General features: G+C 53.1%; 10 protein-coding genes across 10 annotated transcripts; 5 read left to right on the top strand and 5 right to left on the bottom strand.

The window, feature by feature from the left end:
* Positions 1-44: 44 nt before the first annotated feature.
* Positions 45-2008, bottom strand: GLOTRDRAFT_48573 (Pkinase-domain-containing protein; the record flags this gene model as incomplete). Its single annotated transcript, XM_007871681.1, has 11 exons — positions 45-128; positions 191-472; positions 523-594; positions 655-763; positions 817-898; positions 954-1061; positions 1122-1203; positions 1244-1438; positions 1490-1554; positions 1606-1859; positions 1950-2008. The coding sequence occupies 11 exons, from the start codon at positions 2006-2008 to the stop codon at positions 45-47; spliced, it is 1392 nt and encodes a 463-aa protein (XP_007869872.1).
* Positions 2009-2940: 932 nt separating this feature from the next.
* GLOTRDRAFT_123194 (uncharacterized protein) lies at positions 2941-3786 on the top strand (the record flags this gene model as incomplete). Its single annotated transcript, XM_007871923.1, has 4 exons — positions 2941-2995; positions 3048-3262; positions 3314-3478; positions 3543-3786. 4 exons carry the CDS (start codon positions 2941-2943, stop codon positions 3606-3608), a joined length of 501 nt encoding a protein of 166 aa, XP_007870114.1. The 3' UTR covers positions 3609-3786.
* A 1025-nt stretch (positions 3787-4811) lies between these two features.
* Positions 4812-11059, top strand: GLOTRDRAFT_48687 (Serine/threonine-protein kinase; the record flags this gene model as incomplete). The annotated part of the gene is made up of 26 exons (XM_007871690.1): positions 4812-4928; positions 5172-5796; positions 5843-5956; positions 6006-6214; positions 6265-6328; positions 6391-6559; positions 6614-6921; positions 7012-7088; positions 7143-7206; positions 7256-7689; positions 7766-7807; positions 7846-7935; positions 7990-8059; positions 8089-8109; positions 8166-8258; positions 8313-8407; positions 8456-8585; positions 8636-8758; positions 8814-9177; positions 9231-9406; positions 9459-9620; positions 9672-9915; positions 9967-10311; positions 10363-10451; positions 10506-10721; positions 10779-11059. The coding sequence occupies 26 exons, from the start codon at positions 4812-4814 to the stop codon at positions 11057-11059; spliced, it is 4722 nt and encodes a 1573-aa protein (XP_007869881.1).
* Positions 11060-11245: 186 nt separating this feature from the next.
* Positions 11246-12226, bottom strand: GLOTRDRAFT_8913 (uncharacterized protein; the record flags this gene model as incomplete). Its single annotated transcript, XM_007871660.1, has 1 exon — positions 11246-12226. A coding segment is annotated over one exon (981 nt), but the record flags the coding sequence as incomplete, so codon positions are not given.
* A 407-nt stretch (positions 12227-12633) lies between these two features.
* On the top strand, positions 12634-13423 carry GLOTRDRAFT_112444 (uncharacterized protein). Its single transcript, XM_007871922.1, has 4 exons — positions 12634-12656; positions 12717-12990; positions 13059-13102; positions 13161-13423. Exons 2-4 carry the CDS (start codon positions 12743-12745, stop codon positions 13394-13396), a joined length of 528 nt encoding a protein of 175 aa, XP_007870113.1. The 5' UTR covers positions 12634-12656; positions 12717-12742; the 3' UTR covers positions 13397-13423.
* A 358-nt stretch (positions 13424-13781) lies between these two features.
* Positions 13782-16250, bottom strand: GLOTRDRAFT_96382 (uncharacterized protein; the record flags this gene model as incomplete). Its single annotated transcript, XM_007871921.1, has 3 exons — positions 13782-14255; positions 14305-16154; positions 16211-16250. 3 exons carry the CDS (start codon positions 16248-16250, stop codon positions 13782-13784), a joined length of 2364 nt encoding a protein of 787 aa, XP_007870112.1.
* A 1690-nt stretch (positions 16251-17940) lies between these two features.
* GLOTRDRAFT_117975 (uncharacterized protein) lies at positions 17941-21902 on the top strand (the record flags this gene model as incomplete). Its single annotated transcript, XM_007871920.1, has 13 exons — positions 17941-18206; positions 18276-18398; positions 18473-18643; positions 18696-18849; positions 18900-19048; positions 19108-19521; positions 19578-19984; positions 20207-20358; positions 20412-20549; positions 20605-20721; positions 20774-20946; positions 20998-21085; positions 21143-21902. The coding sequence occupies 13 exons, from the start codon at positions 17941-17943 to the stop codon at positions 21617-21619; spliced, it is 2829 nt and encodes a 942-aa protein (XP_007870111.1). The 3' UTR covers positions 21620-21902.
* GLOTRDRAFT_65874 (uncharacterized protein) lies at positions 21464-22794 on the bottom strand (the record flags this gene model as incomplete). Its single annotated transcript, XM_007871919.1, has 4 exons — positions 21464-22155; positions 22206-22354; positions 22428-22607; positions 22663-22794. The coding sequence occupies 4 exons, from the start codon at positions 22792-22794 to the stop codon at positions 21768-21770; spliced, it is 849 nt and encodes a 282-aa protein (XP_007870110.1). The 3' UTR covers positions 21464-21767.
* Positions 22795-23736: 942 nt separating this feature from the next.
* Positions 23737-24899, bottom strand: GLOTRDRAFT_133038 (uncharacterized protein; the record flags this gene model as incomplete). Its single annotated transcript, XM_007871918.1, has 5 exons — positions 23737-24092; positions 24148-24268; positions 24325-24445; positions 24512-24731; positions 24794-24899. The coding sequence occupies 5 exons, from the start codon at positions 24897-24899 to the stop codon at positions 23737-23739; spliced, it is 924 nt and encodes a 307-aa protein (XP_007870109.1).
* A 1028-nt stretch (positions 24900-25927) lies between these two features.
* GLOTRDRAFT_133037 (NAD P-binding protein) lies at positions 25928-27008 on the top strand (the record flags this gene model as incomplete). The annotated part of the gene is made up of 4 exons (XM_007871917.1): positions 25928-26050; positions 26114-26457; positions 26512-26683; positions 26733-27008. 4 exons carry the CDS (start codon positions 25928-25930, stop codon positions 27006-27008), a joined length of 915 nt encoding a protein of 304 aa, XP_007870108.1.
* Between the last annotated feature and the right edge of the window lie 963 nt (positions 27009-27971).

Here is a 27971-nt window from a genome sequence, read left to right as displayed (position 1 = left end):
GGCGCAGTAGCTCTGTCTCGGGTGCACGCACACTGACACCATCCTTACCGCTTTCTCAGCACGTGCGGATCTACCTTCGGTGACATGACCAGAGCCTTCCACAGCTGTCTCCAAGAAATCGGATTCCCCTGGAACGTGGTGAGTTAAACCCGGTGCGAGAGGAGTTAGAAGGCTGACTTATCCCACTAACCTGATCGCGCTGCATGATACAGAAGGAGCATTCGACGTTATTGTACGCATACCTCTCGACATCCACCCAACCTTTGAACATCTCCTTCCTACGGTCGTAGCCGCCGATCCGAAGCCTAATAACGTCGGGGGCGCTTGGAGACTGATCTTGGGGCTTGAGTTTGAAGGTAATGCCCAAGTCCTCAAGGCTTTGCTGTATAAGAGGCATGAGGTCGTGCGGGGGTATTGAGCAGTAGAAACGAGTTAGGTGAGGGGTATATCTTCGCCCATTTTGCGTTTGGGACTAAAACAATATTCGTCAAATAAGTGAGTCATAATTTGAGATGAACTTACGAAGAGCAGCAGGGACTGCGTGAACTGAGTCTGATGAGCGGATTGCATAACTTGATCGCCGTCTGCATCCGTCTCCCTGCAAGTCAGTTCAGGGTTAGAATGTGTGACCGGCAGCTGCGCTTGGCGTTGCACGTACATCGGTACTTCCGGTGCAGCGATGTCGAAGTCCCCGACTGTTCTCAATGGCTGCGTCAAATGTTCTGCAAGAACGCCAACACCCTGAGCGGCAATAAAAGAGGCCCTGGTGGCGCTTTCAGAGCAGGTGTAAACGATTCGACAAAGAGAGATACATACCGCTGATACCAGGGATGTTGAATAATATCTGGGATAGTCATACGCCGCGACGGATCAATATTCAACAATCCCACAATTAAAGCTAAGACGCTGCGTCAGAACTGGGACGCAGCGCATATAGAGCTATAAAGACGAACATAGTACATCCTGGTCAAGACGATTCCACGGAGCTTCTTTCAAAATGTCACCTGAAAGATATCTCCGAAATTCGGGGGATTTCTTGGTGGGCTCGTCCCACGGAGTATCTGCATCAATCAGATCAGTAATTCTGGCAGAAAGCCATAGTGCAAATGGAGGACTCATACTTCCGGCGAGCAGGGTGAACAAAATAACTCCCATGCCCCAGATATCAATCGGTTCCGCTTGGTATGGAGACTCCGAGTTTAGCTATAGTTAAGGTGAGCCTAACATGGATAGTGCACTGGACGCATAATATCACCTCGGGCGCCACATATGGCAGACTCCCGCAGCGTTCTGTGAGCAATCTCGTCTTTCCGGTCTCTTTGAGCTTGTACACAGAGCTTAGGCCGAAGTCAGTTATCTTCAGAGCACCTGCCGCGTCTAAGAGGAGATTCTCTGGCTTCAGGTCTCGGTGGCAAACGCCTTGGCTGTGTATGTATTCCTGTTCACAGGTTTGACCTGGGTGGCAGGTCCTGTCTAAAGTGGAACGTACCATTCCAGAGACAAGCTGTGTGAAGTAGACGTGTGCGACGTCCTCGCCGATTCCCATATCAGGAACTGTCTATTTATCAGGGCACAGACTACAGGTTGAGTAAATGGATACGGTACCAATTTTGTCGAATAGATCGCCCCCAGCAGCGAATTCAAGGAGCATATAAGTGCCCGGAACGTACACTTGTTTGCTGGTTATTTCTACTATAATCGCATTAAAGAATTCGAGAACATTGGAGTGCTTGAGTGCGGCGTGTATACGCATCTCCTTGTCAAGCATCTTTCGGCTCGTTTCGGTAGTTTCCTTTGTTGTCAAGACCAATTTGCAGGCTGCTACTCTATGATCTGCAGCATTCACGGCCCTAAATACTCTACAAAATCCTAGTTAGTAAACATACGTTCGGATTGGTGTGGCAGCAAGCAAAGTATCTAGCCATATGTATCTTCGAGGACGATCTGACCTTGAGAAGCCACCGCCTCCGATTTGTTCGATGAGCTCAAAGCCTGGATTTATGAACATGAGCTCCCTAATGCGTCAAATGCATACTCACCTGTAACTTTAGGGTATTTACTCATTTCTAGTTCCTTCGTCTGCCTCAGGAGGAGAACGTTGTGAAGATCCTTTGTTCGACGCCACGCGCTGCCTCGCGTTCAATCACGAGGTCACGATCACGTGACTGTGACCCTTCGCTTCTCATTCGGAACCGAACGCGTAAGTTCAAGGATGAGAAAGACGCCCGTCGAGCGCTCAGAAGGCGAAAAAGGTTGTCCCCTGATCATGATGCGAGGCCATCGCGACGGCATGCGATGGGATTACGTCGGGTCAATCGTCCGCTGTATTGGCAAGACGGTCTGATGGACGAACCGTGGAATCGTCATTAAGGTAAGCGCCCTTGGACCCTGAGTTTCTCGTAACGATACAGCGTATAATCAGCTTGTATTTGCGTAGCACAGTACGGTGAATTGTCTGCACGAATGAGATACTTGCTTCACGGCTGCGCCTTATCAAAATTGGGCCTCAGTATACCGGGAGTTGGTCACCTGCATCCTGCGGTGGTTGCGAACGTGCGTCCGGCTAACAGAGTCGTGACTCATACACCCATGCACGTCCTGCGTCCGCGTGAGATGGGTGGATCCCATTTGAGTCGTCTACGAAGGAGGCTCTCCGAGCGATCGAGAGCGGCGAGCTCTCGACAAATTCTCGCGTTTCCTAGTCATTCCCAGAAACAAAGGAGACCCTCCAGGGCATGATGGGACCCGACTCATCACGAAGCACAGTGAGAAAAAATGTAGCTGCGTCTGAAGGGTCGAAGTGATGGGCCCTGGACCGCGGCTGCGTCGACAAGTCAGAAAGCGCTACTGCAGAGCTATAAAAGCGGCGCCGCGCGGCGGTAATCCCCATCCATAGGATCCTCCTCGAATACCCAGTACCTTCCATTCAAGCTTTTGAAGATGTTCGCAAGCGCCCGCCTCGTTGTTGCTGCAGCTGTCTTGTCTGCCACCATCGGTACGTTCGTTCATGGTGTGAGCAGAATTTGAACTTACTTGGTTTTCTCCAGCGTCAGCCCAAAGTGCTATTTGTGCTCGCAATTACACCGTTCACCTTGGTGATACTTGCGACGCCATTTCTGCGCAGCAGGGTGTCTCCACGTATGCCACGTTCACTCATGCGATAATTCAGCACACTGAGGAAACACCATTTGCCAGATACCAGCTTGCGTTCGTCAATCAGGGGCGGATAGATGCGGCATGCGACAACCTCGCTCTGGGAGAGGTGACAAGGACTTTTCTTGCTTACTCGTCATACTCTAAAACACATCCTTAGCCTCTGTGCTTGGGCATCCAAGGCCAAGACTGTGGATCCGTGCATGTTGTGTACTCAGGCGACAGCTGCTTGAACATCGTTGACAGCACGGGTGTGTCCCTGACAACCCTCCTGGCCAACAACCCCAACGTCAACGCCGAATGCTCCAACATTTACCCCGGTGAGGTATGTCTATGATTCCGCACCTTCCGTTCGGAGGAAGCGAGTTTTACGTCGACTCCCCGCACAGGTTTTATGCACCGCCAATCAGGTCTTCAACTATACGACGGTCTACAATTACACCTCTACCGCCTGAGTGGAATACACTCGATAAAGGGGCAATTTCTTCTGGGTGTACGGGGCGTGTAGCTCTCGTGTGATTATAGCGAATCGATTGGTGCAAAGATGCTACGTTGCTGTCATATCGTGCGGATCATAATTTGAGCTGGTTTATGGCTATCGATGCTGGACCATGCATCAATCTTCAGCTTGAGCCATACCTCATCCCATTATATACAAGCGTTCGCTTAAGGCATCGGCGAGCCTCTGAGGCCTGAGGCACGACCGAAGGCAAATGCAGTGGTTGACCCCTTCTGCAAAGTCCCCAGGAGGTAAAGTACGAGAACCAGAGCGGTTACCGTAGACTTCATTATCAATCTTAAGCGGGGTGTAGCGCAGCAATATGATGATGGGAGTGTGGCCTATTATAGGTTTCAGGATTACAGAATCGAGAACGAGCCATCTGTGGGCAATACTGGATGTAGCTTTCTAATATAAGGACATCTTTTCTTAGGTTGCCTACACCGAATCTCACCATGAAAGACGCTGCACCACAAGTATAACCATTTAAGGCAATGCATTTACCCAATGCAGTCGACCTTCATACATCCATGACAGAATCAGACAGATGTCAACCTCGGAGGGTCTCCGTCCGCTTCATATAAAAGCTGTAAGACACAGCTCCTGTGCCACCTTATTTCTTCTTCTCAGCAACCACTGTCATGTTATAGTGACAATGCCATTTTGAGACGTCGGTCGGTGTGCCTTCATGTTTCGCCGTCGAAAGAGTCACTAGGCAGGACCGTGGGAGGAAGGCCTTGATTTCGTCGAGATAAGTACTGGTACGCTGAGCTCCAAGCTATCTATGTAGTCATCCAGGGAATAACAATTATCGGGCACTTTAATGAGGGGAATACACCTCTTCAATGACTTTGAAAGTGTTGAGATGGCTCCCAGCGCTATGCCAGCGTTCTGTTGTTGCCTTCCTTTTCGGGAAGGTCGCCACTGTTACGCGCTGTGACACGCTGACTCCTCGAGGCTCGTTAAAGACCTCCAAGGGTCGGCCTGCGACTGATTTTATCCTTGACCACAACCGCCATTGTCCTTGCATCGCGGCAGTCGCTATGTTCGCCTGAGTTGCTGAGGTCCAAAGGGCCCTCCCCTTCTCTGGCGATCCATATATATCTTGGAAGCATAGCACGTCCCCGACTACCTGTTCAAGCTTGCAAACCTTCATATTATGGAGTCTGCTGAAGAATTACAACAGTCGGAGATAACTGCGCTGAAGTCTATCTATGCTGATCAATTCGTGGAATGCCCTCCTTCCAACGTCTGGAAGGTAAGTCTGCTCTATTGCGTTTTGGCTGGCTTGGGGCACGGGGCCATGAACGAGTGATCGGCGGCATTTTTCGGGGAGATCTTGAGACATAGATGGTCCCAGAGGTTATTGTGGTGTTATGGAGGATCTGCGTTGACGACGGCGGCTTGCAATGAGGATCGATTGCGCCCGGAGGAGAAGATAGGGGCTATTCTTAGACCAGGGCCACTATGATTTTTACCGTGAATACGTCCTTTCTTCACGAACATGAGTTAACACTAGTTTCGTCGGAAACAGGGGGCACCCAAACAACCTGAATTCATCATCAAAGTAGTCCATCCTGACGAAACTCATGCGAACAAGATTTATTTCCACTTGCATGTCAAATTCCCGAAGACGTACCCACTCTTGGCGTACCCCATATTCACAATCCGCAAGCCCTTCGAAGGGCTCGCCAGCAGTCATGTTACGAAATTGAGTCAGGCGATACATGCCGAAGCGCAGAAGCAGAAGGGGTCGGAGATGGTCTTCCAGATCGTCACCTTCGCGCAGGACTGGCTGAATGATAACGTGAAGCCAGCCGTTGAACCGGTAGGCTCCCTTGCGATGCTGATGAGCCAGCGTGCGCTGGAGGAAGAGAGAGCGCGGAAAGAGCGAGAGCAGCTGGAGGCGGAACAGGAGCTGGAGAGGGTGCAGCAGCTCGCACAGCAACTCACGGAAGAGATTCAGGCCGACGCGCAGAGACAGGAGTTAGAGAAGCAGAAGAATATCAAGGCTCGCAAGAGGGCTGAGTCTGATGCCACCGAGGTGCCGTCGTCGGGGGACACGCCGACGGAGACGTTCAGCCAGGAAATACGCGTGCGTGATGTAGCTTTTCACACAGTGAAGTTATTCCACCCAAAGCGAGGTACGTGCCGTCTTGGAGGTATGGCTAGTCAGCTTATATTGCGTAGAATGCCTTGGAGTCACCTATCTCGCGGAACCCGTCTGTGATGATGTGAATGTGACTCTACCACTTGAGCTACACGTCTACACGTTTGAGGCATCATACTACACCACCAGTCAAGGTGAGTCTGATAGAGCCACCAGGAACGTCCGTCTGAACCGCCTTTGAAGGGCGCAAGAAGCTGAAGCAACTCGAGTCGGACATCCAGAAGCTGATCACGATCCGACATGAGAACCTTATTAGCGTCTACGCTGTAAAGTTGACTATGCCTCATACGTCTGACCCAACGCGTCTGGCTATCCTATGTGAGCAGAGGCCATCTATGACTCTCCTGGATGTCTTGGAAAATTGCGATACATTGCGGGAAGAGCGAACTACGGTACAATTAAAGCAACTAGACCACATAACTGCGTATTGACAGTGGCTCAGGAATATCTCCTACAAGTGCTGTCGGCTTTGCAAGCAATTCATGAGGCCGATTTGATTCACCGAGGTGAGTACGATCGAAGTCTCATACTCATAGGGAAAGACAGCTATATTCCATGTTGATTATAGGACTCGATCTTCGATGTATTTGTCTCGCGAACGACGATTCGCAGTCGAAGACGAAGCTGGTCAAGATTCGCAAGGCTTGTTACTACGGAAAGCTACTTGATTTACATCGGTCCAACCCGTTTGGCTACAATGTCCCTAATGGTGAGGAACCTCAGATTCCGGATACATGGTGAACGCCTTCCTCGCCAAGCTCTTTTTCAGCCATCTCACTCATACCTCGTAGGCTACCCAAGGACGCGGTTGATTCGCCTTTGTTGTATACCCGAAGCCGAGACATTCATTGCGCTGGTGTCGTCGTGCTGCAGATGCTCTTAGGTCGGGATGTTATGCAAAGATTCATCGACCCTCAAGCTGCTCTGCATGCTTGCGATATTTCGCCCACGCTCTATCAGGTGACTTCGAGTATGCTGACTTCTGGCAAGAAGAAGGCGGTATCGTGCTATAGCCTTATCCGAGAATTGTCGGGATCCATTATCTCGCCCGGGATACGCATGCGAGACAGGGCGATTACATTCTCCGGTACGTCGTACCGTGCTTACGTGCATCAGATTCCCCTTTAAGCAGCATCTATGACAGACGTCAAGACTCCTGTGCCATATAATATGTCTGCATCTCCGGAAGAGTACTTCACGGTGCCTGCACAGAGAACGAGGCATTCGAGTCGGTGGAAGGAGGATTGGGAAGAGCTTGAGCTTCTGGTAAGTCGGTTACCGATGTGCGTAGCCTAGCGCGTCATCCCGGGCTCTCCACAGGGTAAAGGCGCATTTGGCTCAGTCGTCAAAGCCCGTAATAAGATTGACTCGAGGATCTATGCAGGTACGTGTGGCCCTGATCAAAGGGATTATCTGCTCAGGGTGTGCTGTAGTGAAGAAGGTCCGTCTACGTGCTACCCAAAAAGACACCAGGATCTTCAGAGAGGTGAACGCTCTAAGTCGCCTCAATCATCGCTTCATTGTCCGCTATTATACTACTTGGGTCGAGACATCCGACCCATTCGCCACCCCTCTGTCTTCAGGTTCTGATACCGAGGAAGATGGAACCGAAGACGGTCTCACCTCTGTAGCCTCTCGCAGACGAAGGGAGAATTTTTCGAATGACCCTTTCAGCATTGACCTGGATGACTTGGAGTCGGGTGCAGGAAGCAAGTCATCATTCCCCAGCATCCATTTCACACGTTCCGGCTCTTCGAGGGCAGATAATGAGACTGATAATGACGACGAGGACAATGGGAGTGACGAATCCGACCAGAACTTTTTCGCGCTGCTGGACACAAACGGCAATGGGGTACCTTCCCCTGCTGTCTCAAGGACCCTATACATCCAAATGGTATGTAAAAATACTTCACGTGGCCCCTTATTTTCTGACGTCGATCTAGGAATTCGTGGAGCGCCAGACGTTGAAAGAGGCAAGTCGGACTGTGCTACGGGATCATTCCTTTTCATTAACACATCGTAGCGCATTGCCGAAGGTTTATCCGAAGACGAAGCGTGGCGCTTATTTATGCAGATCGTGGACGCCCTAGTGCACATGTCTAGCCTCGGTATTGTGAGTCGTCCCATAGCTCATATTCGAGACATGTCTTTGACTAGCGTCGGACAGCTCCATCGAGATATCAAACTGACTAACATATTCATCGGTACGTTCATTCACACGTCGCGATCAGAGCCACGTTTGATTGATCGCCTTACCCTCTTGAAGATGGCAAAGGCGACTGCAAAGGTCAGTAGCGCCGATGGCCCTGCATATATTTATTGGGTTTTAACTGCAGCCGATAGTCGGCGACTTTGGCCTTGCAACCTCCAGTCTCGCTGCAGTCGATCCTTCTGATGTCGCGCCTGGCATCGTAGGCAGCGACGATATGACGCTGGGTACGGCGACACTCCCCAATAGGATATATCCTTCGCTAAACATTCCCTTGTCAGAGGTGGGAACTAGACTGTATATTGCACCAGAGGTGCAGTCCCATAAGAATGGTCCTCGTCGAAATCAGAATAAAGCGGATATGTATAGCCTGGGAGTATGTTAGGTCATCGGCTTCTGATTCTCGGGCTGAAGTGGTTTTTAGATCGTGTTCTTCGAGATGAACTACATGTTCAGTACCGGGGCTGAACGCATCGCAGTATTGGAGGATCTTCGTAAGCCCCAGATTATCTTCCCTGCTGGCTGGGAGCCACATCGAGCACGGCAACGAGAGAGTAAGCTAACCGTTCGTCACGTTGACAAAATGCCGACCGTATTACTATAGTCATCAACTGGCTCCTACAACATGACCCCAATGCTCGTCCATCAGCTCTCGAGCTCTCGCAAAGTCCGTTGCTGCCACCTAGGGTGGAGGACGAATATTTCCGAGGGGCGATACGAATGATGGGTGAGCTCACTGCTTCCTGCTCTCCCCGAGATGTTTATTGGAATGATCTGTCCAGCGAAACAAGACTCGCCCCATTATCAGGCGGTGCTCTCCGCTCTTTTCAATCAGGCATCCAAGCCAGCCAGGACTTTCTTATATGACAAAGAAAGCCGGCTTCCCGAGCACGCGTCACTGAACGACATTGTAGAGCAGACACTAACTGGTATCTTTCAACTGCACGGGGCCGTCCACATGGAGCCTCTTCTTCTTATGCCTGCCATGGATCCCGAGAATGAGCACAACAGAGTCTTACTCCTAGATCGGCACGGCGAGGTTGTTGCCCTGCCGAATGATGCTCTTGTACCCTTCGCCCGTCTTGCAGCCCGAGACAAAATGAGAAGAGTAAAACGCTTTCACGTCGGGAACGTCTATCGACCTAAGTGAGCTGTTTCCTCATCTTACACGTTACCTGGCATTGAAGAAGCTATCGTAGCGTGACTACCGGGCATCCGAAGTATACCAAAGCAGCGGTTTTCGACATCATCAGTCCCGACCTCGAATATGGACCCATCGCAGCCATCGCAGAGTCAATAGCAATAGTCAATAAGTGCCTTGATAGTTTCCCGGGCATCGGGCAAGATTACGAGATTCACGTTTCGCATTCCAAGGGTTAGACCACTTCTGTATGCTCACGTTTGTCTTCTCAGCTAATTCACAACAGTACCGGACCTCATCTTCCACGGCATTTCGGAAGAGACCCGACAGACTGTGTTGAACATCTTGACTCGCACGAAGTCTTCCTGGCCACAGAAACGCACTTTACTGCTCAATAAAGGTCTTCTTCGAAGCATGGCGGACGACCTAGAGGTCCTATCCGAGACTTGTGAGTGCGCTGCCTCGAATACTATGTCTGCAATATTTGACACTTTCCAAGACGGCGACGTCGATTCAGTAGTAACGAAGCTCGAGAAGGCATCTTCAAGTGTCTTGATTCAACTTACGCCTGCCATTCAGGAAGTGAAGAAAGTGCTCGAGTATACTGGTAGTCTTGGGGTTACAAGACGTATACATTTCCGACCCCTGATGCTGGGCAACCACAACTCACAGTTCAAGGGGGGTGTCTGTTTCGAGGTTACCAAACGTAATAAACGGACCGATATCTTGGCAGCGGGAGGAAGGTGTGTGAGGTCTATGTCCACAGTGTCGCATCCGCTGACGCCTAGCGCCAGATATGATTCTTTGATTCGACAATTTACTCCCCCCGATCCCACCGCCGATTCCTTCTGCGCTATGGGTTTCCAGCTGGCTATTGATAAGATCACGAGTGCCCTGGCAGTCTTCCAGAGTACTTCGGTCAGGAATCTGGTCAAGGAACAACGCTCGTTCGGGTTCTGGAGTCCCCGGCGATGCGACGTCTACGTTGTCTCTTATCATCCCGGATACTTGCTGGATCGTCTCGAAGTCGCCACCCTTCTGTGGCAGAATGACATCAGTGCCGATGTCATGTACGAGTCGGGGCTACCGGAGGGCGAGAACGAGAGTCATGCAGACCTGTGCTCCAGAGAAGGAATACTGTGGGTCGATCCCAGGATTATCTGAGCCCGATGGTCCTCACATCTCACTAGGTTCACTGTGGTTCCGAGACCCCGGACAGTCAAGCGCGAGCAAGCTGCCTTCAAAGTAAGGAATATGCTCAAGGGAACCGAAGATGAAAGTGAGCGTCATGATTAGTTCAAAGTTTCTATCAACTTCTGACTTCTACGTTCAGTTTCTCGGGCTGAACTTGTCGGATGGCTCCAGCAGCAGATCGCTGAGCAGAAGAAAGTCGATACTTCGACTTCTGGAGTCTCTGCAGTGCCCGAGCTTCCTGTTGGTCCTGCCGCTATTGCCAAAGAAAACTCTGGCACCTCAGAGATTCAATTGTTGTTACCCGGCGAGACGAAGAAGCAGATGAAAAGGTCGAAGCAGTTGTTCATGGATCGAGGTACGTGTTACCTCTCAGACTCCAGTCGACGATCAGGTTGTTCACGCCTTTCGACAGCCTTCGATACAGCCGCTCAAGTGAAATCGGCGGTTCAGACGGGCATTCCTGTGATCGCTGTTGATGTACCGTTGAATGTCTTCGATGTCCTTGTCAGAGACTCAGCTTGGGTGACCGACGAAGATGCTTGGAAGGCAATCCTCGCCAACTTACCTAGTCAGCATTCTGGGTATGGTCATCAAATTCGCGAGCAGGTCGCGAAACGAAAAGCGGAGGGGCGAAGATTCGTGTTATTGTTTGCCGTGCGAGACGAGCGGGTGCAAATTCTGGACCTCTCGTAGAAGACTAATATCACCGGACTATTTTATTTATCGGGGTGGGAGCATAATTGTATTGTTTAAGTGTAAAAGGGATCTACCTGTATCTTATATGTATAAACCTACATAACTAGTCCCATGAACATCTATGTTATATGTCGTATCTGAGACGCGAATGAGTATAACGCTCAGCGATCCTCAGACCTTCAGCCAGCCAATTCTGTAGTAAGCATACCCAACTTCGGCACCGTTGCCTCGGTATCTAACATCGCCACCCGCCTCGCAGACTATAGACTCTTTGCTGAGTATTCTGAGGTCCCACGTACGTTCGGTGTTCTCCACAGAACTCTCGGTATCCGCACGAGAAAACACACGCTCAATGGTCCCAGACTCTGCGGCATGGGTGGAGCGTAACGGAATAACGAGATGGAACTGGGGCGGATGCCCGCCATCCGCGTCAGCGGGCTTCCTTAGGAGCTTCTTGACACAACCTTTGATCCATAGTGCATGTTCGGATTCATAGACGATGTCAGCTCCTAGGATGACATCGAATGGCGTGTTGAAAGGTGGCGAAGCGCCTTCCGAATCTTGACGGTAATACTGCGCCCAGTCGAGAAAGTGAGCTGAGACAGACACATAATCGGATGATCCTGTACCAGGGAAGTTACGCAGGATATTGTGTTCCAAGTTGGCCAGTATGGATGGGTGGTAGTCGGTTGCGACGACTGAGCAATTGCGGGCATCTGCGTTGCAGCGCGCTTGAACCAATTTACCCACAACCAGACTGACAAGACCAGTCCCAGCACCAACCTCCAGCACTCGAAAGGGGCCACGCAGCGCGGAAGCGGTGATGCCGAAGTCTTGCGGCGATTGCACTATCATTTCAGAGAGCACGCAAGCGCCTCCCCAGGTCTGCGCTCCGACACTGGAGTAGTCATGATTGTCGAGGGGGATATCTGTGAGCTGCACCTGGACCTTCCCCTGGTCGAAAGCGAAATTTCGCGAGATGGTACCTGCAGATGCAGTACCTGCGCAGATGGCGAGCAGTGCGGCTGCGTCCTGTACAAGGCTGTCCAGTGAAACGACGGCGGAGGCCACACCATCGGTAGCATCAGCCAATCGATCCGCTCGAGCACAGAAAGCCGTGAGCCAGCGGATGGCATACGTCCGCTCGAACGAGTCCGAACGGAGCTCATCCAACGCTTGATTCTCGGGATCTATTGTTGCTGGCTTGTAGACAAGGTTCTCGGACGAGGGAGCATCATCCTGGGTGGGATAACATCTTCTGCGACTGAGGATTTTGGAGCCTCGCACGTTTGGACTGTAGAGTCTACGGAGGTACAACAGCCTTTCTGATAGCTCTTCAGGCGAACAATTTATGATTTTTGCGATCGGAGGTAAAACGACCGTAGGTGGATGCAAGGGAGGCATCGCAAATTGAAAATGCGATGATGATTGTCGAGAAATCGAGTGGTATATCCCTTATCTATGAGACATCCATAGTGTCGAATCGAAAGGTGTGGCAATGGGAGCGGCGGATTGGGATGCACAAGTAGTGCCGCTTCGCAAAGACTTTGCCAAACACTCGCACACACCTACCAAACGCTCTGGCCACAAATCGGTCTGTTCAATCAGTCATTTAGTCTGCCAGGCTTGTGCTGATTCTGAATCGACTTGACAGAACGAGTGTGGATAGTACATCTTAACATGCTTCCTTCGCAACAGATGGGGTATGGTCTGGGAAATGCTGGTGGTGCCTTGTATTCTGCCCAGCCGAACTACTCTCAAAACTTGAACGGGTTTTACCCTCAGCAATTCTTAAGTCAGCCCTTCCCGGAGTCCAGCCTCCAAGGAACCGATCCGAACTCGCCCGAGCTATTCAAACAGAATATGCATATTGCTCAAGAACTGCTAGCGCGGATAAGCGAGAACGCGAGAAGCGCTTTGATGAGCATGTGGGTTCGCCCCCGGACGTACCCTTGCGGTCAATACTGAGAGCGGTTCTTCATCTTTCGCGTCTCAGTGAGAATGCCTATCACCCAGGCACTAGTCTAGCACAGACGGCAGGTACGACGCTACTCTCCACTTTGGAACATCACCTCTGAGATACCAATCTTCATGCTAGCCTACGTCACCGTGCTCAAGCAACAGATTCAGGCTCTTGTCACTTTGATGCGGCAGAGCGGTGTAGGCGCTCTGCCTCTCCTAACTCCCGCAATGGGTGTCATGCCACCCGAAGAGCAGCTCCTAGCTGATGCCACGAAGGGGATACAGTTTCTATACGAGAAGAATAAGAGGATTCAGGACAGCGCTGGGATAGTCGCAAGCCTCCTCGGTGCCAACGAGCATACCAGGAGGTAAGAGATATGAGAAATCGAAGTTGGTCGAGTGCATCTGGCGGTCGCCGCTGCGCGAAGAAACGTGTACCATTTACGATGAACACCTTGTTCTCTTGTACGGATAACGGACTACTCCGTATACTGAACCTGTGCTCCTCAGGGATCTCACTAGCGTCCATATCTGGTCATACAAAGGTTGGACGTTGGACAGTCGAAGCAGGAGAACGCCGACTTCTAACCACAGGCGGTGTCACGAGAGCGAGCCTTGAATCGAGCTGCCCATGGTACACGTACTGCTATGTTGGATGCATTGCTTCAGAAGAGGAGAGCGTATCATAGCAACATGGATTACCTAGCGAAGAGGAGAAGGAATATGCAAGTAATACGTACGTCTATCGCATTCTACGCTAGCATTCCTCGAAACTCTCAGTCTTTACCTCCTCGCGGCGTGGCTTGCCCCAGATATCGAAGATCTGGACTTTCTTGTATCTAGTTATCGCGCACGCGAGCTGCGTGCCGTCGGGGCTGAGAGCGCTTCCATCGACCCATCGGCCTACTGACTCGGAGCACGCTACTTGATTCAGAGTGGACGCGTCCAGGACATTAACGCCGTGCTGAAGACCCGGTCGATATCCCTGCTCAACTGAGTCGTCGAACCAAGAGGGATTGGCGGGCTCGCAGAGGGTGAAGACGAGTTCTTTGACACCTTCGATGGGCGAGAAATGGAGAGACGAGATTCCACTGGTGCCTCGATAGTAAGGCACAACGCGGGTCTGCCAATGCTGGCCATAGTTCCAGAAGGTAATTTCAGAAGTGTCATTGTCGAAATCGGTCGCCGCCGACACTACAAGCTGGGGATTCCACGGCGTCCATGCTAGAGCCTACGGAGGATTCAGTAAAGAACACAAAAGCACAAGGTGACGGACATACCGTGATCACTCCAGGTTCAACCGGGCTTTGGTTCCACGGTTCTGTCTCCCTGGGATGCTCGTGTAGTCCGGGCGGCTTGAAAGTCAAAGGCATTTTCGTGTGCCGGTTATCGTACAGCAGGACATTGCCGCAGCTGTCCCCACTAGCAAGGACGAGGCCGTCCTGTCGCCAGCTGAGACTGGAGATCCAGCAGCTGTGGTGCTTGCGCTTAGCGAGAACGCCGCCTGGACCTTTGACGCGAGGGTCAATATTCACGATCGTGCCATCCTCCTGGCCGATGGCCAGAGTTTGTCCCTGCCATTTGGCCGAAGTGATGTCTCCGACCGCGACCTCGCGGTAAAACTTTGCAGCATTGACATCGAGCAGGCGAAGGTTGCCCATGGTGTTTACGACCGCCAAGGTGTTGGGAATATCGTTGCCAGCAGGCTCGAATACTCGGATCGCGTCATAAGACTTGGGGAGCTTACAGAGATCGCTCTCCCGCCCATTATTCCACATCACCTTCACTATAAGGCGTTCTTTGCGCTGAAAGACGAGTAGATCGTTCCTCGTCCACGCCAAGGCGCTCCTCGCATGCCTGCGGTCCAGTGGCTCCTGCCCTTTGGAAGAATAGGGACTTGTAAAATTCAAGTCCTGAAAGTATCTGCCAGCGGATAACCTTGACACTGAGGCGTGCCCGTGGAGGGCACAGTAGCCATGCCCATTCCACATGAAGCGGGAGTCCCTGCTATCCAGGTCGTGATATCTCGGCGAGGCGAACGCCTCATTCTGCACCGGATAGGTGGGAGGAGTGACGTCGGACGGAAGGGAGCCGGACAGAGCGAAGCCGGACTGCGTGCGGATGCTCGAGGAGACGCTGCTGCGTCGAGAGCGGCTGGGCGTGCGACTTGTGGAGGGCGCTCGCATGCTTTGCGAGGTGTCCACCCTCCGAGTCGAAAGGCTCGATCTGTTCGACTGCCGTGCGGGTGTGACGGAACGAGACGGAGGAGGCATAGACGCAGTTGAGGTGAACATCGAGGCCGTCCTGGCTAATGACCGAGCGGCACGGTGGATGTCAGAGGTCTCGGAAGACAAGGAGCCTGACGGGACAGGTACACTAGAAGGCGGCTCCTCAGTCTGCCCAAGGAGCCAATGTACTATCTCCTCCCGGTTGGTAGAAGAGCCATAGGCTGTCCGCTCGCCATCGACGGACTCTTCTCGGGCACGTTTGTTAGATAAAAACGACTCCGAAGTAAAGGAGTGTGTCCGCTTGAGCCCAGAAAGCCCGGCCTCGGCATCCCGAGCGGACTGGTAGATAGTCGAGGTCGACGGTGCAACAGAAGGAGACCGATGGCGTGTCGTGGTGGAGCGCCCGGCCTCCGCGTTCTGCCGACCTCGATTCACCGCAGAAGACGACGAGGCATCCGCGGGAGAGGGGCTCGTTGTTGACGCCGACGTCGCAGCCGCAGAATCAGAGACTTCCGGGCCTGATGCGTCGAAGCCCCTGCGGATTAGCAAGGACTTTGGCTTTCTGACGCCCTGCGGCTTCATCCTGGCGGCTCGCCGGACCCGGGGTGCCGTATTAGCAGTCGGAGCCTCCGCAGGGACGCTAGCAACCTGCCCAGAAGACACAGGAGTCGTTCTTGGTCCTTCTGGAGCAACTTCACCTTGAAGGGGAGCCTCCGCCGGAGAGTGAGGTCGATTCGACTCGGAGGAACCGACTTCTGGGACTGGAGATGCAAGGGTGGTAATGTCGGCGGGCGGCTCTGCCAACGGAACGCTAGGGGTCTCAAGCGGGGTAGAGGGTATCGGTTTCTCCACTACGGGAGCGCTGGGTGGCTCGGAAGAGACAACATTAGTCACTGACTCCTCTGTATGGTACAAAGTGAGTTAAGCTTGAGATCGGAACAGAGACTGGAAATCCCACCCTTGCCATCACGCAGTGCGGTATCAGTAGTAGAAGCCATGTTTTCAAGTTAGAAAAGTGCTGAAGAAGTTAAGCGGTCTTGGATGGTCGAGGATCGTTGGAAACTGCCACTGATGATGGGAATTGGAAAGCAGAGGGCGTCCGGTCCCCTGCGGCTTATATCAGGGGGATGTTTGGCCTTATTGGTCCTCGTTATCACTGTTTGTCCAGCCGACGGGCATAAGGCGGACGCTTCTTGTGGCACGGCGGGAGGTTACCTTCATCCCAGTTAGGCAATTTGATGGCAATGCGCGCAGTCACGGCGCGATGGAAGCGGATAGAAGACCAAATCTATCTGTAAATGGGTAAAAGCTCATCGATAGCTTCCACGATATGAGATAGGGTGCTTCGAATGTGGCTGGCGGTGGCAGTCTGTGGCCAGAGACCCTGAGCCTGAGTGGATTGGGGGACTGGGTGAGATTAGCCGACGTCTTATCTGGGTATAGGGCACGCTTCATTGTCCCCTTATTCGCGAAAGAGGACCCGGGTGACAAGGCCCAAGGACACCATTGTCGACGTGACCGGTATCCGGGCCATTGCTCCCTGGCTCGACGGGTTGACAGCACATCGGGTAAGGCCTTCACTAACGTCACTATCATCACTTTCTGACTGTTGCATATGCGCTGTTCCTATTTTGTGGTGGGTTTGAGACGCTTGGGTTCCCAATCTTTTGACAAGTGCGAAACAGAGTCGTCGCTGCGAGCCGCGTCTTGCCTTTGGAAAGCCCGGAAGATGTTCGGCGTCGACGCATCATGATGGGATTGGATCGTACCACCATAATTTCGCATTGTCCATGAAGTTAAGCTGTTCCTTTGGTTCTTCAATCCTGGAAGAGGTAGCATGCCCCCATCGTATTATTTGGAGCGGGTGGTTACGAATGCTGGCGTAGCAACCATTGCCAGATAGAGCGAGGTTAGTATTGGCGTCGTGGACCCAGCGACGGGATGAGTTCTCTCCTGCTATAATTCAGTTCCGTTTCTGCAATATCAAAGAAGATGAGGCAAGATCGGTTCAGGCGCCATCAGGGTGCCGGCCGGTGACCGCGCCGTTGGCAAAGATGAGGAGACTTTACTGCCTTTTATTCTATCGCCTCCCGGCGCAAGGACCGCAGGACGACTCAGCAATCCTCGTGGATGAATGGGATTTCAATGATAATTCCTGGGCATTTGCGTATTGCTTTCTGCATAACTGCCTGCAGACAAGCAGACGTATAGACTTCCCGTTCCCGGGGGGAGGTAGAGTCAAAGAAATCAGCGGAGACTCTGACAACAGCGACGAAGACGGATGGGTTTGCAAAGGACTTTTCGACGTTCGTTCGTGACGGTGATAGTGGGACCCTATTTGTCTCTTCCTAATCTCGTGACGCCTTACAAGCAGTGTCACGGTCTCCTTCATCTTAGCCACCGACGCGTCCCAGCCCTGCTGAAGCGCTTGCCCTCTGTGTCTGAGAAATACCACTAGTATGCCGTTGGATTGAAGCCCTTGAGAGCCAGGATATAGGAAATCTGCCTTTCTGGTGGCTGACTCGTTGACTCCTACCAGGCGGAAATCTCAGAAGACCGGCCGCCCGAGCACGTACACACCTGCATAGCGAATTGATTGAAGGGCAATAGTCTACCTACGTAACTCAAGAAACCGAACATATACGAACACCTCGATACCGATCCGTGAACATGTCTGTACAGTACCAAATGCTTCCCCTTCTCCCTTTCCACAAATCCATTCTCGAACGTATACATGACCCCGCAACCAGCGACTTTGTCCTTCTCGCGCGCGGCCTCGGACTGCGAAGAATAGTATGCACCCTGATGAAGATCTATGACTCCCCACAGACTTTGACGCTACTGCTCAATGCGTCACCTGAAGAGGAATCCGCTATCGGGGAGGAACTCGGCGTGATGGGGTGTAGAAAGCCTGGTCTCAGGATTGTCGGGTATGAGATGGGGCGGAAAGACAGGTGCGTTTCCTATCCAGAGGTATCAGGGATGCCTGAGGTAAGAAGCTAAACTTCGACATATTATGGTAGACAGGATCTATACAAGCAGGGCGGCCTCATTTCCGTTACCTCCCGCATCCTCGTCGTCGACATGCTCCAGTCCGATATACCAACCGAATTGATCACCGGCATCATCGTCATGCATGCTGAGAAGTTTGTGCGTTAGTTTATCATGCGTGTCCGCATTATTCACCTCTCTCTACCACACGCTCTCTCGTGGCGAGCAGGGTCACGCCGCTGTCTCTGGAGGCCTTTATAGTGCGGCTGTACAGAGAGAAGAACAAGAACGGGTTCCTCAAGGCCTTCTCGGACGAACCTGAGCACATCACCAGCGGACTGTCTCCCTTGAGGAATATCCTAAAGGAGCTACAGCTACGCACAGTTCACATCTACCCCAGGTAGCTTAGCATAACACTGCTTCGCGACGGCATTTGACTCCTCACTCTCCAGATTCCACGAAGAGATCAAGCAATCCCTCGAACGTCGTCGAGCAGACGTCATCGAGATCTATCCGCACCTCACTGAGTCCATGAAGGACATACACGGTGCCATCGTACAGTGCATGTCTACAACGCTCGCTGAGCTCAAGAGGTCGAATACCACCGTGAGTAACCTTCGGCTTTACGTAGCACAAGACTGAGTTGTGACATCAAGTTGGATCTGGACGACATAAATGTCGAGAACGCGTACTTTCGCTCGTTCGACGCCATTGTCCGGAAGCAACTCGACCCCGTCTGGCACAAAGTCGGGCCAAAGACGAAGCAGCTCGTCAGCGACCTCGCGACGCTGAGACGGCTACTGATGTCGGAACCGTTGTCCGCTCTTCACCATATTCAGGACTAACCCCCCTCCTTGAGTATAGGTATCTTCTGACGTACGACGCACTGGCGTTCCACGCGTACCTGGAGACCATCGTCACCTCCAATATCACCGGCGCGGGGGGCGGCCAGCGGCAGCACCAGAGTCCGTGGCTCCTCACCGACGCCGCGAACGTCATCTTCCAGGTCGCGAAGCGCCGGTGCTACACGCTCTCGCGGAAGGCGCCGCTCGCGCCCGCGACCGAGCTTGATCTAGCGGACGACGAAGACGCGTGGGCAGCGCTCGATGAAGTCGAGTTCGGTAATGAAGGTGGGCATTCGGGCACCACGGACGGGAGCAAGAAGAAGTGGCTGCCGAAAGGGATGGACCCCGTTCTGGAAGAGCTGCCGAAGTGGGAGACTCTGGCGGAGGTACTCCAGGAGATCGAGGAGGAGATGATGAGATTCGAGGGCATAGGGCGGACGGGATCCTGTGAGCACGCACTGTTTGTCCTACTAGGTTCGTATTTGATAGGTTGCGTGCAGTCACGCCGGGCAGCAATACTGTCCTCATCATGACGTCCTCCACTCGGACCTCCAACCTTATCACAGAGTACCTAGAGTCCATGGACACAGACGCTCCGTCAGGTCAGAAAGGGAGGCGGATGATGGAGCGCAAGCTAAGGTTGTACCTGTGGTGGAAGAGTAAACTGAGTGACCGAAAGCAGGACGGTAAACCTGGCTTCGGGTTGCCCGATAGGGTGGGAGATAGGCTCACCGATGACGCGGCGGACGGAGAGGTGAGTGAAGCCTTGAAGAAGAAGGATCGGGAGAGGAGGGAGAGACAGCAAAGCAGGAGGCGAGTTAGAGGAGGGGCCGCGAATGCCGCTCCGAGCCAAAGACGTGCGGAGAAGCGGGGCGCTGATGGGGTTGTGGGTGAGAGTGAGGTGAAGGATGAGGCCGACAGCATTGCTGAATTGTGAGTGTTCCCAGCGATTGAGAGTTTGCGCAGTACTCAGGTACGGCTGAAACCTATGCAAAGTCTGCTAACCCAGGGCACAGGCGCCGGCGACCTCCTGTCTCTCGATACCCCAGAACCGTCCGCGCTAACGGCATTCGATGAAGACATTGCTCGTTCGCTGGACGCTCCCGGATTCTCCGAAGAATTCGACTCTGTATACGGTTTACTGGCGCCGCAGCAGACGATAGTCGTGCGGGCCTACTCCGATGATACTGATGACATGATGCTGGCGGAGATACAACCTAGATTCATTGTCATGTTTGAACCGAATCAGGATTTCGTCAGGCGTATTGAGGCAGGTATCAAGAGTCCTCCGTCCGTGCCTCACATCCTCACGCATAACCGCAGGTCTACAGAAGTTCAAGTCCGGGTTTAGGGGTCAGGGTATATTTTATGGTGTATCGGGACAGTTCCGAGGAACATAAGTATCTTCTTGGTCTCCGTAGAGAGAAGGAAGCATTCGAGCGGTTAATCAAAGAGCGAGGGGTGCGCCTATTCCTTCACGACTGCAGGCTAGATGCTTGACACGCCGGGTTTATAGTCCATGCTTATGCCCATCCTCGAAGAGAGAAGATCAGGCTCCAACGACGCTGTCATCAAAACGATAAGCAGTCGAATAGCTGGTGGGCGTAAAGAACTGAACAAGGAACCTTCGAGGGTTCGTGCCAACCGCGGTCTATTAATTGCACTCGAGCCTAACTGCGATCCAGGTCATCGTCGATTTGAGAGAGTTCCGGTCCTCCTTGCCGTCGCTTCTGCATGCGTCTGGGCTGCAAGTTATTCCTGCTACCCTGACAGTCGGCGATTACATCCTTACGCCAGACATGTGCGTGGAGAGGAAGAGTATCCCGGATCTGGTCTCGAGTTTCAACAGTGGACGACTGTGCGCTTCGCTCTAGGCCTTCACCGTGGAAAATTGCTAATGAGCGGACAGGTACACGCAATGCGAGCTCATGTCGGTTCACTACAAGCAGCCGATCCTCCTGATCGAATTCGAGGAGCATAAATCCTTCTCCTTGGAGGTGAGTGGACATCTTGATGCTTGCCTCTGGCACTTCTGACTAATCGTGCACGGCTAGACAGTCTCGGACATGAAATCGTACGTGAAGCCAACGGGCAAATACCCTCCGAAGAAAACGGCCAACGGCCCTAACGACCCCGATGGGCGCTCGTCCGGACCGACCATCCAATCCAAGCTCGTCCTGCTCACCCTTTCCTTCCCGCGCCTGCGCATCATCTGGTCCTCATCTCCGTACGCCACCACCGACATCTTCGCGGACCTGAAGACCAACAACCCCGAGCCGGACCCGTCCGTCGCTGTCTCCGTCGGCGCCGAGGATGATTCGGAGAAGGGCGCGGGCGTGAACGCCACGGCGGAAGAGCTGCTGAGGTGTCTGCCCGGGGTGACGGCAAAGAACGTGCATTTCGTGATGGGGAAGGTAGGGAGCGTGAGGGAGTTGTGCGAGTTACCGCTCGAACGGGTACAGGAGATACTAGGCGTCGAGCCGGGGAAGGCGTGCTATGAGTTCATGCACAAGGGCGAGAGGAGGCGGTAGCAGTATTCCGCACGCCCGCGTCTGCGGCGCGTTTACGGCGTAGTTGCACCATTGTATAGTCTCCTCACTCGAGGGCAGAGGACGTATAGTATAACATTATCGTACAGTCCGCGACCACCTGAAGCGGAATAATTATACACACCGGTCCTCACCACCGCCTGTCCCGAATACCTCTATTGCCCCTGCCCCGCTCCCTCTGTGCCTCCCTCACTTCCTGCCTATTGTACTGGTCACCGTAGGTAGTGCGGTCCTCGTCATAGACCGTGCTCGGCGTCTCGCTCCCGGCCATCTCGCGCTTCTTCCGGGCGATCAGCGCGAGAGCGCGCTGCCGCTCAGAAGATTCACGGGACAGGCGGGACTCTTGCAGGGACAGCGGAGAAGATTTGGGAGGCGGCATGGAGGGCGAGGGGGAGCGGCGTTGGCGGGCCCGTCTAGGGGGAGGTTTGGAACGTGAGGACGAGGTAGAGGAGGACGAGAGTTGGGAGTTGATAAAGGTGAGGGGGTCGTCGCGGGATTGGCGTGCTAGGTCTCGTGTCCTGTAGTCTGCGTCAGACGTCAGTTCTTACTGGCCATGGCACGAACTCACCTCCGGCCATCGTCCACCTCCTTCCCCTTCCCGCTCTTATCCGAGTACCACGGGTTGAGGTCCTTTTCCGATGGGGCTAACGGCACGCCCTTCTCCGTTTCGGCAGGTACGCTCTTCTTGACCTTGCGCAATGCCTCGGATATGGATTGCTGTGATGATTGAATGAACATAGCATGCGTTAGAGTACTCCGCGTTGAGGTAGACAGCGTAAACAGTATGCACCTGCTCGATATCTGCAAAGAGATTTATGTGTCCCCGTGCCGTCGTGAGTCTGTCCGCTTCGTCCCGTCCAGTGCTAGGACCCGCGCTCGGTTCTGTGACTACGAGTGCACCCTCCAGCTCTACGCTTGTTCCAGATACACCTGCTCGCTTTCGCAGAGCATCCATTCGTGCCTCTGCATCCTGAGACTACTATCAGACGGCAAAAGAAGGCAGATCTGAAAGAAAGAGGACGCACGGCGACACGCATTCGATCTTCCTCCCCCTCTGCCTTAAGCCTCGCAGCCTCTTCATCGCGCCGCACACGCTCGATATTGTCCAACCTGTAAGGGTGGTAGGATTTATGGTGGGCAATATTGAGCTTCCCCATGACGAACGAGTTGGATGAACAACCGAGCCTGCGCGCCACAGCTTGCCACAGCAATGCGGCACATGCTTTTGCCGCCAGCACACGAAATGCAATCCTCCCAACAAACCTGAGGACGCGCTTTACGTAACGGGGCCCCACGCAGCGCGAAGCGTCACTCCGCAGGGCAGCGCGGGGTTGGCTCAGCGGGTTAGCCTATGCTTGGCCGTATATAGATAACAGTAGACACTGTGTGCGATATATAACATTAAATATCGCTTTCTCAAATATTCTTGTAGTCTAGATGGTGAGCGTCTTGTTAAGCCAGGAATGCCCGATGCTCGAGCCCGCGGGTTCGATTCCGAGCCGTGTGTTTTGGGCACCATCATTTTTTTCCGACAGATTGTCAAGATGTATGCATCACTTGTGAATAAAACTCCTTACTCTTGGGGCTTCAATATATTTTATCATCACTTATGATACACTCCACACCATCCTGATGTTATGCGGACAAGCCTGTAGAGAAGAAAAACTTTGATATCAGTGTGTCAAGAGTCACAGCCGCCACCTGCTGCACCCCCCGTTTTTATCCCAACGAGATTGTAATTCTCAGTACATATCACATAAAATACTTCGTATACCTCCCTACGTACTCTACATATAATATATGCATCGTTCTGGTGTCGAGACTCGAATTCAAATGGCCAGAGACCGTGGAAACGCAACATAGGCACTGCGCAGACTTGCCGCACAGCCGTCTGTGCAGTCACTTCACGATGGCCTCGACCTTCCTTTTACGGGCCGCGCGTCCTCAACTTTGTTGGGAGGATTGCATTTAGTCGCCAGCACATTCGCAGTGTTCAAGTTTAGCCGTCGATGCAACGCAAATCCAACGCACGAAAGTCCCATTACATTGCACCGCATAGACCCTACAAAAACCCGAAGAAAAACGATCTCATGGGATAACTACATAGGTGATTCTACCTTCGCATCAGCAGGTAGCCCGAAATCAATAGCAACCAGCCCGCTCCTCATAGTTTCGTCAGTAGGCCGCTTGCCCTCTGTAGGCTTCTCGGAGACAACGCCAGCGAATACTACTCCCTGTAACCCCTCTGGAATCACCGTCTCCCCGTTCTGAATTTCGGACGACAGAACAGACAAGCCGCTGTAGTACGCCATGAACATGCCAGCGGTGTCGGACTTGTCGACGGCGACTTCGATCGTGGACCCTGCCTTGGGCATTGAGGGACTGATGGTAAGGCCAGGGAACGATTTGACCGGCAGAGATGGGTTGTTCTCGGGGCACGATGTAATAAATGGAGCTTCATGATATGATGGTGAGCGAGCTAGACTTATCACGATACTACTGACACTCACAAGCCAAGGAGTACGCGCCAGAAGGTGTTAGCGGCGTCTGGTACGGGCCCGACCAAGGTGTGCCCTTGTTCACCGCGCTATGGATCCAGCTCGTCTGGCGCGCCTCCGTAGCCAAAATAGACTATCGACCTTAAGTCAGCCGACCATGTGCATTGGACCAGATCAAAATGGACGTACTCCAGCGGCATTTATGTCGTCCGGGTTAGACAACAAATGCGCTGCTCCGGTGTACGCAGCCGTTCCGACCCCCTCGATGGACAGACTCAAAGCCGCGAAGCTCTTTGGATCCGTGTACGGGCTGTTCGCCCGTCGTCAGCCACACTATATATAGCTGGGTGCTCAATAAGAGATTGAATTAACGCACAAGTTGTACGTGCACGGCTTGGTCGCGTTCTCCCCAATGGCCTTCGTCAGGAACGCGACATGCGAAGCCTCGTGGCCCGCAATCTGCTCGTACCGCTCGCGCACCCAGGGCGGGAAGCCCGCGCTCGCGAACGCGTTCGCGTCGAACTTCTCGAGCGCCCCGTTGTAAAACGCGCTCTCCAGATGCTCGAGGGTCAGCGCGAACTGGAGGACGGTCACGTCTGTCCTCGCCTCAGTGTCAGTGTCACTTGTCAAGGAGGATGAGAGGGAGAAGAGTAAGCACCGGGAATCTGGCCCTGGTCCCGTGTCGCGTGGTGAGGTGCACCTCCGACGGAGGCGATACCACAAACGAGAGCGAGAGCGACTGCGGCAGACGTGTACTTGAACATCTCGAAGGTATGGATGAAGTTCAAGTGTGGCTGAGAGCGGATGGGGCGGAGGTGAGAGGGAGAGCGAAGAGCTGCTGCTGCCAAATCTGCTGGTCCGGGAACCTTTATATACATATCTGGGTGGCTGTCTCCATGGCTGACAGGGTGGCTGACTTGTCGGCGGATGACGAGGTGAGCGATCGACGTGGATGGTTCGGGTGGCTGACGCGACACAGGCCATGGTGTGTCTCTGGTCTATTTCGCGATATACGTTCGTTTCAGGCATTGTCGTCACTTACGAGCCCTGTTGTGTGGCGAGGAAGGATACCTGATCAAGACTATTCATCCTGGTAATACATGCCTGAGGAGTCAATTTAAAGCGCCTTCGGCCGTGAAGTTACATTCCATTTTCACCATAATTCTCCTCCGGGCAGAGGCAGGGAGTTCCGATCCTCAAGCCCTCGGACGTACTCACCGAACGATCCACGAAGTACCAGCTATGCGATGGTTCAGTTGTATTACTCATTTCCTCACGAACACAGGAAGCGTACTCACCATCGTCACGTCTGGAGATTACGAGTGCGATCATATTTCTGTTATTCGAGTCCCTGGAAGACGGAGTTATGCGTATGCACTCTACAAAGGGGTAAACCTTCGGCCAACCGTGTAACGCGTTGGTTACTTGCGTCCTCAGTTCGCCCTCCAGCCAACCGTAACTTCCTCCGTGACGTATGCGCGAGCTCAATGCCGTGCGAGGAAGCCCGCAGCACTTGGGGACCACGCTCATCACCTTGGGCTCAAGTGAGCACTGCGAAATGGAGGCAGAGGGCCGAGATTACGATTGCCTGACCTTCAAAAGTGGTGTAAGTTTCGTCTTAAGAGCACCATCTCCTCTCCGTCATCTTGCCGTGCGTAATGTGGATCCTGCGATTTTTTCGGACTATCGACCTGATCTTCTAAGCGCCCGCAGGGGTTCATACATACCTAGGAATGAAAGTGGAGGCGAGCTCTTCCCTCGACTCGAGCATCCTCGAAGAACATTTGACACAATGTCCACCATGAAGCACTTCGCCATCGCCGGGGTCGGGCATATCGGGGAATTTATTGCGGAAGAATTCTTGAAACTGAAAGCCAACGGACGAGTCTCGACAGTCCTAGTCCTGACCCGCAGGGTGCGCCTGACCATCCATTCCTCACACTCGTGCTCACATTCCTTGGTCCATCGCGAGCAACAGGTACCCGACGGCGACGAAACGCTCACCAAGCTATCCGCGCTGGGAGCTACGGTCAAGACCGTGGACTACGCTTCCGAATCTTCCCTCACCTCTGCCCTCGCTGGCGTCGACGCCGTCCTTTCCGTCGTCGGAAGCGCTGGCCACGGGGCCGAGGCCGCCCTCGCAGACGCCGCCAAGGCCGCCGGCGTAAAGCTTTTCGTCCCGTCGGAGTACGGGTCGTACTCCAAGGGCGCCAAGGGCGGCTTCTACACGCACCACGCTGATATGCACAAGAAGCTCGAAGATATGCAGTTGCCGCACACGCTGATATACAACGGGCAGTGGTCCGATTTCATCTTCGTCGCGTGAGTGGGACGTGATATAGCTGTGTCACGACTCACTCCAACCCGGAATGATAGGTACTTCGGATGGGATGTCCCGGGCGGGAGAGTCGCAATCGCTGGAGAGGGGAACACCCCCATCAGTTACACAACTCGCCGAGACGTGGCCCGCTTCGTAGCCCACGCATTGACGACTCCGTCTCCGGAACAGCTGTACTGGAAATCCCTGTGCATACAAGGAGACCGCAAGGTGTAGTAGTGGGAGCGCGAGAACGACCTCATGACGAAAGCCGGTGCAGACCTTGAATGAAGTTGCTCAAGGGTATATGGCGAAGAGTGGAAGGCACCTCGAGATCACCTATACTCCGATATCACAACAAGAACAAATCTTGCAGGACAACCCTCCGTTTTCCGTCCCGGCGATCATAGCCTACCTCAAACACAGTTCAAGTTGGGAGATAGGCGGCGCTGATTTACAGTCGAAGTCGCCCGAAGGGCTTTCCAATGACTTGTGGCCGGAGTGGAACCCGACGTCTGCTGTGGACGCGCTGATTGAGACCTACGAGCGAGCCTGACCACCGCGAGGCTTATTTATTGCGTTCCTAGCTGAGACACGCATGGTAGATACAGTTAGACTATGCCCATCGTCGATGCGGAAATGAGACTGAGCCTGAGTTGACCAAACTGAGATTGCAGCCGTTTGCAGATCGATGGACCACCAATCCAGAAAATCGCGTATAGTCGGAGTGGGTCGGAGTGGGTCCCAGGGACGTCGGAAGAAGGTAGGGAAGTCCTGATGGTCTGATTCCCGTCTCTCAGGGACTTAAAATTGCTTGTCCGACGTGGTCCGACTGTAAATGATTTTTGCAAACGGCTGTGAGCGCGATGGATTTTTGCGGTTGATTGCAGTTGATGAAACTTTACTGAAGGCCGTGGCCCCTAGGTCCGCGTGTGGCAGTTTCCGTCTGGCTCACAAAAACCCCTTACGAAAAATTCTCCATTATAGGCTCTTAAATTGAGCAGGACGACCATCGTTGCCTGGGCAGGGGAAATGGGAATCCGTGGGATGAAGGTAAGACCGAGGCAAACACGGTGAAACCAGGCAGGCGCGCTCGATTAATAAACCCCCTTCAAAGCCTGAATACAGCTGATATATATGCTGAAGCAGCAATCCATTCCAGCAATCCGCAAAACGATGCGGAATTGCAGCTCCCGAAAATACAGCGGTAAGCGATCAAAATCACTCCATTTGGCGTCAGGACACCACTTCTGCCCCATGCCGACAGCTCAGAAAGGCACAGCTCCAAATCCTGTACTTGAGTGGAAACCGTTGAGGTAAGTTCTTGCCTATTTTGTCGTATACCAGCAGGTGTCGCAAGTCGGAAGTAGCCACAAACAAATATAAATCAACACACATTGGATGCCCGGATAACCCCAATCGTTGCAAGCTAATTGGTTCCGTAAGGGGCGGGTTCCTTCTCTGCCTTCTGTGCCAGATAAGCTCGCACTCTCGGTGGGCATGCGTGCCCTACGGTGCC

The sequence above is a fragment of the Gloeophyllum trabeum genome (assembly GCF_000344685.1).
Source record: "Gloeophyllum trabeum ATCC 11539 unplaced genomic scaffold GLOTRscaffold_00015, whole genome shotgun sequence".
NCBI lineage: Eukaryota > Fungi > Basidiomycota > Agaricomycetes > Gloeophyllales > Gloeophyllaceae > Gloeophyllum > Gloeophyllum trabeum.
The sequence above is the reverse complement of the archived record's forward strand: the minus strand, read 5'-3'. Positions and strand labels throughout refer to the sequence as shown.

Excerpts from the sequence above, each read along its gene's own strand:
- GLOTRDRAFT_112444 (XM_007871922.1), top strand. The coding sequence starts at position 12,743 with ATGCTTCCTTCGCAACAGATGGGGTATGGTCTGGGAAATGCTGGTGGT. Across the intron at positions 12,991-13,058 it reads AGAAGCGCTTTGATGAGCAT|TGAGAATGCCTATCACCCAG; the intron begins GTGGGTTCGCCC and ends TTCGCGTCTCAG. Across the intron at positions 13,103-13,160 it reads TAGTCTAGCACAGACGGCAG|CCTACGTCACCGTGCTCAAG; the intron begins GTACGACGCTAC and ends TCTTCATGCTAG.